General features: G+C 31.7%; 1 protein-coding gene across 1 annotated transcript in view; it reads left to right on the forward strand.

Moving 5' to 3' along the window:
* LOC143085574 (glycine receptor subunit alpha-2-like) overlaps window positions 1-4,442 on the forward strand; it is a 50,600-nt gene extending 46,158 nt beyond the window's left edge. Inside the window, exon 9 of the mRNA XM_076262019.1 lies at window positions 3,945-4,442. Coding sequence (XP_076118134.1) covers window positions 3,945-4,097 — 153 coding nt within the window. The 3' untranslated portion in view covers window positions 4,098-4,442. The remainder of the gene's footprint in view (window positions 1-3,944) is intronic.
* Window positions 4,443-10,164: the final 5,722 nt, after the last annotated feature.

Raw genomic sequence — 10,164 nt, forward strand, 5'->3', positions numbered from 1 at the left:
ACTTGATATTTATGAGACTTATATCCATTAAACAGCAACAAAACAACACAGTCCTGTGTCATCCATCTAGAAAGCTGTAAGTCGAAAAGAGAGAGAGAGGAAGGATATATTTATAATTACTTTGGGTTGATGAGGTATTTCATACATAAGAAGAATTAAAACATGAATACTCAGTCACGTCCTTTCAGAATTGGGATGTTGATTCATGCTATAACGCAATTATCTAAAGAAAGGGGAGGGCAAATGTTGAAAATTCATTTTTACTCTATCACAATCAGAAAAATACATCTTATAAGGTGATGTGTATTTCCATAGTCCATATAATATATCTAAATTGCAGAAGCGTCACATTTACCGTGAGAGTACAAGAATAACAGCTACATATACAAAAGCTCAAAATTACACGATCATGTCGTCCTTATATTGCGTATCTGTAAAAGCTGTTATCAAAATTAACGTGTAACTATATTGTTCAGTATAATAGTGTCTCATTTAACATATTTTTGCATAAAAAACTTGAGAATAATGTCAGGTACATAATATTCGTTTAGAGAAAGTGAACGTCAATTTTGACTCGCTCACGATTAAGAAATAACATTACGTAAAAAGATCGAATAGTTATGAACTAGTAACATGTATGACACACATTTCTGCTTTTTGTTATTCGTCAATGCATATATCTTATTTCAGATGGTTTAACCTCTGATGTTGTTGTGTATTTGTGGGTGAAAGAGCAACCTGTTACAATACAGAATGCGATTTTGCCTCTGTATAATATAGAAAATACTCCAACAACCAGTGTTGAGCTATGCAATGTCAACTCGTTTCCAGGAGGTAAGTACAAAGATAAATAATCATTTTGTTATATTAGACTTCAAACAAAATAATAATCAGCATAACTTTTATTTTACAGGAATTTACAGATCAACTCCGGAATGATATATATTGAAATTGGGATTTGATTATTGAATAAAATCCTTTCAAACTCGAGTCAAGACTATCAACCCCTTTTAAGGTCAACAAACGTTTTAGAATCTGCAATTTGAATGTCATTCACGTTTTGTTTTATCATTATTTAACATTGAAATATGTAGATCAATTTATTATTTACAATTTGTTTTACAGAAAATAAATTTTCCTGTCTACAATTGACAATTATTTTTCAAAGAGCCATTGGATACTACATGCTAGAAATTTTCGTCCCGGATATGCTTATTGTAATCATGTCGTGGGTCTCGTTTTGGTTACATCCTCTCGCTGTTCCAGGACGAATATCTTTAGGTGCCATTACAGTCTTAACTATGTCATCTCAAGGTTCTACAGCAAGACTCAACGCACCACAGGTATCATATCCAAAGGCAATCGATGTTTGGACTTTATTTCAAGCGATGTTTGTGTTTGCTGCATTGATTGAATTCTCTATAGTGAATGTGTTAGCTAGAAGAAAAGTGTCAGAGGAAAATGCTGCCGAAATGGCTGCTAAACGTGAGGAAATACATGTCTATGACGTATTAGAGGCAGACGAAATAGCAAAGAAGAAGTACAGGGAGGTGTGTAAAAATAAGTTTGAATATAAATGCAGAATGCAAAGTTCTGGTAACAGATTCAAATCGAACCGATTGTTTCCTTTAATTTTTTCAGCAAGTTTCTTCAAACGTTTAAACCCGCTGCATCTATATGCATATTTTTAGTCAGGAGCCGGTTGTCGTTTTTTTATATACAAGTACATGAAACCGTTGGTTTTCCTGCTGTTTTACCCGAGTCATTTTGAGGCCCTGTATAGCTTGCTATTCGGTGTACTGCAGGTCGTACTTCGACCTATAATAAAGGCAACAGTAGTAATCCTCTGTTCAAAATTCATAAATCGATAGAAAAAATCAACAAATCCGGGTTACAAACTAAAACTGAGGGAAACGCATCAATTATAAGAGAACTACGACAAAACAGAGATACAACACCGAAACGGAACACACAGAGAAACGAACTATAATGTAACAATGGCAATTTTCCTGACTTGGTACAGGGCATTTTATGAAAAAATGGTGGGTTGAACCTGGTTTTGTGGCATGCCAAACCTCCCGCTTTAATGGCAGAGTTAATTATAACATTAAATGTACAACATTACACGACAGGGTTACAATAAATAAACAAATATTAAATGGGAGAAAATAAAGGACAGAGAAACAAACGAATAATAGCCACCCAAAGGTAACAGGTTAACAAATATTTTTATATACCAGACACACACTACATCCACACAAAACTATGCTCAGATGTAAAAAGTTTGAAAGCCATAACAACAATAAGTTGAAGATCGCCGAGAACCAAAAGTTCCAAAAAGTTGTGAGGCCAGGGTTATCCGCTTCGGATAAAACATCAATATTATCAAGAATAATACATAGTTTTGCAAACAATAAATTTTATAAAATGACTATATAATAGATATACATGATTAAACTGAAGTGGTGACTAGCTATAGAATAAAAAAAACGAATAAATTACAAAATCATAGCCCTGTTAGCCATATAGTCAATGCAACGCCCAAAAGTGACGTCATATATAAATTTCTAAAACGTGTTCCGAAAATTAAGAGAATTTGGATGTTGATTAGATTTGTATGACTCATCTAACTTATATTAATAACAGTGGAAATTATAATACTAATTATTATTTAACATGTTTAATTGAAGTAGCAATTAGATAATTAATTGTATTATCTAGCTATGTGGTTGTTTCTTCTGATCAAACTGCAAACCAAATATATTGTGTAAATTTTGTTGATCCAAAATAAAATATACCAAATGAACTGGATGAGTAGTTATCCCCCAATTCAACACAATAATACAACAGACAAAATACGATTTACAACTACAAACGTTAAAACATTTGAAAAAATCAGATGACAACAACAAACACAACTCCAAAACCCAACAAATTAGTTTGGGATGGATAAGTACCGAGCCACGTCTTAAAACAATACGAATTCACACTCAGAAAATCAGTCACATTCGGGAATAAGTCACTTTCGATAATAAAAAGATCAGACGACGTAATGACAAACCACAATCTAACACGTGTTAAAAATGTCCATAGTTAATTTGGACAAAGATACAACGTATGGATCAACCAATTCGTGATGGTGTCCGTACCATTTGCGTAGTGTCATTTTTAATCTGTCCTCCTCATAACTTTGTTGGATCAGTTTCTGTGTTAGGAGCACACTCCTGTATATGAAGTCCGTAATTGGTTACTTTTCATACATTGTGGCTTGGATAGAAAGTTTTCTTATTGGCATTGATACCACATCTCCTTATTTATATGTTATTTCTGAATTTAGTGTTTCCTTTAATTGATAACCTTTGTATTTATCGTTAAAAATGATTTTTGCTCTAAAATTTATATAACTTTATTTATACCACTACGATTATGTTAAGAGTCTTTTTTGCATTAATGTCAAAGAGGGAAGTTCAATAAATTGTCTAAATTTCTCACGCTCCGATGGTCATTAAAACTTTATGGAATTCGAATAATTGAGAGGGTTGCTTTATTACACATAAATAAATGGAGAACAATTGTACACAGACACATGGTATAAAAATTGTATTTATTATACAATATATATTTATTCAATTAGCAGTTAAAAATTTTCGTAATGATGACATTCTTACCCAACATGTGAGAAAGAATAACAAACAGAAACTGCTCTAGTTTTGGTTCAGAATGCATGAAACATTTTCAAATGCAATTTTAGGACATATTTAGGTATTTCAATTTAGTTACATGTTCTAAAATACGCCACTTGAGTGTTACATGTATTACATTAACATAGCTGTGACCCGTCACAGTAATTAGTAAAACTGGAATACTCATCTGTGAAATAACTTTAGTTGCAAATTTTCCTTCCTCTGTTGTTTCAAATGCAAACCTATTATTTTCTGTTACAGTCACAAGGTAATGATATGGATCCTAATTTTGATGATAACAGACGACCGTACCTTCCACTGGCAAAGAAAATAGACATCATTTCTAGAAGAGCATTTCCAGCTACTTACGCATGCTGTATTTTTTTATTCTGGGTTATAGTTGGAAATGTTTAAAAAAAAAATGCATTTATCGAGTTCACATACATTGTTAGGTCGTTATATTATACTGTGTACTTGTCTCGTCGTTATAAATTATAGTTTAATACTTAACACCGAATTGAAGCTAACATTTTGTAATAGGTCGACTAGAGGCACATGCCCTGAATCGTCTGCTTATCATTTTACAACACGAAGGATTACCTCTGTTTTTTGTGTTGCTCAGTCATTGAATATCTATACAGTCGTTTGGTGTCTTGTTTGTATGTTTATTAAAACATTGGTAAAAACGTCATCAAATAGCACCAGCGATTGCGTCTGTGTTATACATTTACTATCACTTGCTGTAGATCATTATGTGAAAAAATGAATTATAAAAATCTTTACAAAAAAATAAGTCTCATCTTAAATGGCCTTGATTAAACAAAACAAAAGATACAGTAACATTTATGATTGTGTCAATCCCAAATTGGATAAAAATTAAAAAAAAAAAGCAAGTAGGCCCTGGCAAGAAGGCCAAAGTTATGAGCCTGTCATTCAGAGATTGTCGTTTGATGTCGTATATCAATTATTTTTCATTCATTATATTGTAATAAATGCTAGTTTTCTCGTTTCAATTATTTTTCATTGATAATTTTTTGGTCCTTTATAGCTGAATTTGGGGTATGGATTTGTGTTCCTCATTGTTATTGTAAGGTCGTATGATGACCTATATTTGTTAAATTTTGTGTCAGTTTGTCTTTTGTGGAAAGTTGTCTCATTGAATTCATACGTTCACGGTGAACAAATTGAAAGGTAAAACTATGTTAAATATAAATCTAATGATTTGTATAATACATTACTTACATTTACTTAACATTAGAACTGTAGATCATATATTAAAAGGGACAGTCATAAGAAATTTCATTTTCTATGAAAAGTCTTGAATAAACTCATCATAGATACCAGGACTAAATTTAGTATATACGCCAGACGCGCGTTTCGTCTACAAAAGACTCATCAGTGACGCTCGAATTCAAAAAAGTCAAAAAGACCAAATAAAGTACGACTCCAACCTTTTTCAGCGATGGCGATAGCCAGGATGTCTTACCTCAATCAATTTGGTATTCATATTACTACGTCACATCATATGTTAATGTTATATGAAATAGTTAAATTTATAAGATTTTTTATTTGAAAGTGATTACGAGTGTTTGAAAATGACGCATTCCAATTTACTATGCAGAAGATAGATATAATTGCATATTCATATCAAATACTGATAATGATAACCTATTCACTTTTATTTGATGCGTTTCCCTCAGTTTTAGTTTGTAACCCGGATTTGTTTTTTTCTCTCAATCAATTTTGAATTTTGAACAGCGGTATACTACTGTTGTCTTTATTTATTAAACTTAAATACAACCTGGCAACATTTGTCGAACAATATTTCAAAAATAATGACTTTTAGTATATTTATACCAACAATGAACAACACTACGGTTGAATCAAGTGGCTAAGGATAGTTATATAATACACCCCTTGAACAACTAAAAAGACATTATGGTTGAGCTGGAGTTTTGGCTGCTCAGTCATTGGCATTTAATTAGTATTTACGATGAAACTCCGGTTATAAATGTAGGGTTTTTCGACGTGATGGGTTAGTGTTCAGGTAGGATGGCGACCCCATTATTATTTGAATGATGCAAAAGACGGACGTTTTTTGCTCAAATAATTTTATATTGCTCATGATAAAAACATGCAGGTAAAGTTCTATATTAACGAGTTTTGTTGCTTTTGCTGTTCATGATAAATCGGAAAACGGCACTCAATGTCGTATAAATGCAACAACTGTAGACATATTAAACCAACAAATTTCTAATTAACATATTTTTAATTTCTTGGTAGAAAGTTGAGGTCAACATCGATATTGATGTATTTTTTTCCCACCTGTGCCTCAGACATTGTGACCCTTAATTGTTTGGAAATTGAAATGGTACTGGAGATTGACATGGTACTTGTCTGTGGTTCCCGTATATTAAATTAATAACTATTCAATACATGTTTTTTTCAAATTTTGATACGTTGCGTCACTTAAAATTGAGGATTAGGTTGGATAATGAAGGCATTCACTTTTTGCCGTTAAAAAGTAATAATCTTGATCAAACAAAGTATTTATCGTTTAATTTATTAATTTACTATGACATCTTACATGTATGTTTGACGCAATTTTTGAGTCTTTTGTGTCTTTTGTGTCCTTCGAAAAATATATCATCATTCTTATTTATATTTTTTAATTTTATATTTATGGTAGACTTCTGTCAACGAATGGTGAGATTGACCTTGGAACTCCGACCATAGAGAGTGTCGCATCTGGTTTTCAATAATGTTCTAGTTTTATATCTCAAGTCAGATGATATTTTTCAACAGAGATATTCAGAATGAATTTTAAGATTTACATTTAAAATTCGATGACAGTAAACATTCATCTCTTGGGGTTTTTGACAGTAACAGGTCCTTAATTGTGTATACATTATTTACTGTATAAAATTGATTTCACATTTTTGTAACACATTTTTCATACTAATTTGTATCAAACTTTATTCGAAATAAAGTAATGCTTTTGAAATTTAACTGAATGAAATTTATCCAACATGTTCTTTTTCGTAAAAGATTTTTAATTTCATGTTCCGCTTTGCTAAAATATATCCACATGTAATATATAATCTTTTTAAATTGCTAAGTTTCCTGGTTCGTCAAATGGTATTAAAACCCTCTTTCCAAGTTGTAAGCATTTTTATTTCATCACAAATCAAAAGCACCCATCCGACGTACTGCGATATAACATTCTGTTTGATTCAGCTGTGGAAACTAAAATATTCCATATGTCTTTTCTCAAACGAAAATACACCAACGTTTGAATTTTCTGTTCATGACAATAAATTGATTTTGTTTATCGTTATAAGAAAATAGAATTGGCTTTGTTTTATGTCCGTGTAATACTTACAAGTATTTTAAAAAAATTGTAGTAGCTTTTTGAAATGTAACTGCATGAGTTATCTCCAATATAAAATTGAAAATGGAAATGGGAAATGTGTCTAAGATAACAACCCGACCACAGAGCAGACACCAGCCGAATGCCACCAATATGTTTCTTTTGATATATTCACTAACGATTTGCAAACGGTTCTATCAAATGGTATTAAAAACCTCTTTCCGAGTTGTTGTTTGTATAGCCAATGTTTTCTTAATTTGAAATAGTTGAGTCTCTCCTTTCTTTAAAAGTTGGAATATACATTGGGTTGTTGTCTCTTTGACAAATTCCCCATTTCCATTCTCAATTTTATTGTCTCGAGTTGTTTTTTTTCTATAAATTAGACCGTTGGTTTTCCCGTTTGAATAATTTTACATAAGTCATTCTGTGAGGCCCATTATAGATTGCTGTTCGGTGTGAGCAATGGCTTCCAAATTGTGACTTGGATGAGAGAGTTATCTCATTGACACCCATATCACACATAACATATCTTCTTATATTTACATATTCATGTATTACATTTGAAATCAATTTGAACATTTCGTAGAATAGATTATCTAAATTTTCGTTTAAATATTTTTAAGCACTAGGAATATTTTGTAAATTTCAAGTACGTCATTATACCCCACGCAACGAAGTTGCAGTAAACTATGAAAAAGTCGGCTTAACGTGGAAAAATCTAAATATTCGAATAATTAAAGAACCTTAGTGATCACGCTCACATACCCCACGTCCCCACATTGTCATTGGAGAAATTAAATAAGTATAAGAAAAAAAAATTGTATAAGAAAAATAACTGAATAATAATTTCCTGTCAATATACACATCTACATAGTATGTCCTTATTATCTACAAAATTTCATGAAATTCTGTTATATGTTTTCAAAGGAGTTGAGATGACAAACTGTTGCAGAAATACATTGAAGCAAATAAGTTCAAAGGGGCATAATTCCTAGAAAAAAAAATTGAATCGTAATTTCCTGTTGATATGCACATCAACGTAGTATGTCCTTATTATCTACAAAGTTTCATGAAATTCTGTTGTGTGGTTTCAGAGAAGTTGAGATGACAAACTGTTGAAGTAGTACCTTAAAGCAAATAAGTTCAAAGAGGTGTAACTCCTAGAAAAAAATTGAATCGTGATTTCCTGTCGATATGCACATCTACATAGTATGTCCTTATTATCTGAAAAGGTTTCATGAAATTCTGTTATGTAGTTTCAGAGGAGTTGCGATGACAAACTGTTGCAGTAGTACATTGAAGCAAATAAGTTCAAAGGGGCGTAACTCCTAGAAATAAAATTGAATCGTAATTTCCTGTCGATATGCACAACTACATAATATGTCCTTTTCATATAAAACATTTCGTGAAATTCTGTTGTGTGGTTTGAGAGGAGTTGCGATGACAAACTGTTGCAGTAGTACATTAAAGTAAATAAGTTCAAAGGGGCGTAACTCCTAGAAAAAAATTGAATCGTAATTTCCTGTCGATATGCACATCTACATAGTATGTCCTTATTATCTAAAAAGGTTTCATGAAATTCTGTTGTGTGGTTTGAGAGAAGTTGCGATGACAAACTGTTGCAGTAGTACATTGAAGCAAATAAGTTCAAAAGGGAGTAACTCCTAGAAAAAAAATTGAATCATAATTTCCTGTCGATATGCACAACTACATAATATGTCCTTTTCATATAAAAAGGTTTTGTGAAATTCTGTTGTGTGGTTTGAGAGGAGTTGCGATGACAAGCAACAGGACTGACGGACGGACGGACGGGTCAAAAACATTATACCCTCTGCAATTTGGTTGCATGGGGTATAATGACGTACTTGAAATTTACAAAATACTCCTAGTGCTTAAAAAATATTTAAACGAAGATTTAGATAATCTATTCTACGAAATGTTCAAATTGATTTCAAATGTAATACATGAATATGTAAATATAAGAAGATATGTTATGTGTGATATGGGTGTCAATGAGACAACTCTCTCATCCAAGTCACAATTTGGAAGCCATTGCTCACACCGAACAGCAATCTATAATGGGCCTCACAGAATGACTTATGTAAAATTATTCAAACGGGAAAACCAACGGTCTAATTTATAGAAAAAAAAACTCGAGACAATAAAATTGAGAATGGAAATGGGGAATGTGTCAAAGAGACAACTACCCAATGTATATTCCAACTTTTAAAGAAAGGAGAGACTTGACTATTTCAAATTAAGAAAACATTGGCTATACAAACAACAACTCGGAAAGAGGTTTTTAATACCATTTGATAGAACCGTTTGCAAATCGTTAGTGAATATATCAAAAGAAACATATTGGTGGCATTCGGCTGGTGTCTGCTCTGTGGTCGGGTTGTTATCTTAGACACATTTCCCATTTCCATTTTCAATTTTATATTGGAGATAACTCATGCAGTTACATTTCAAAAAGCTACTACAATTTTTTAAAACACTTGTAAGTATTACACGGACATAAAACAAAGCAAATTCTATTTTCTTATAACGATAAACAAAATCAATTTATTGTCATGAACAGAAAATTCAAACGTTGTTGTATTTTCGTTTGAGAAAAGACATATGGAATATTTTAGTTTCCACAGCTGAATCAAACAGAATGTTATATCGCAGTACGTCTGATGGTTGCTTTTGATTTGTGATGAAATAAAAATGCTTTCAACTTGGAAAGAGGGTTTTAATACCATTTGACGAACCAGGAAACTTAGCAATTTAAAAAGATTATAAATCACATGTGGATATTTTTTAGCAAACCGGAACATGAAATTAAAAATCGTTTACGGAAATCTCAAAAAGAACAAGTTGGATAAATTCCATTCAGTTAAATTTCAAAAGCATTACTTTACTTCGAATAAAGTTTGATACAAATTAGTATGAAAAATGTATTACAAAAGTGTAAAATAAATTTTATACAGTAAATAATGTATACACAATTAAGGACCTGTTATTGTCGAAAACCCCAAGAGATGAATGTTTACTGTCATCGAATTTTAAGTGTAAATCTTGTAATTCATTCTGAATATCTCTGTTGAAAAATATCATCTGACTTGA

Source organism: Mytilus galloprovincialis, chromosome 8 (assembly GCF_965363235.1).
Source record: "Mytilus galloprovincialis chromosome 8, xbMytGall1.hap1.1, whole genome shotgun sequence".
NCBI lineage: Eukaryota > Metazoa > Mollusca > Bivalvia > Mytilida > Mytilidae > Mytilus > Mytilus galloprovincialis.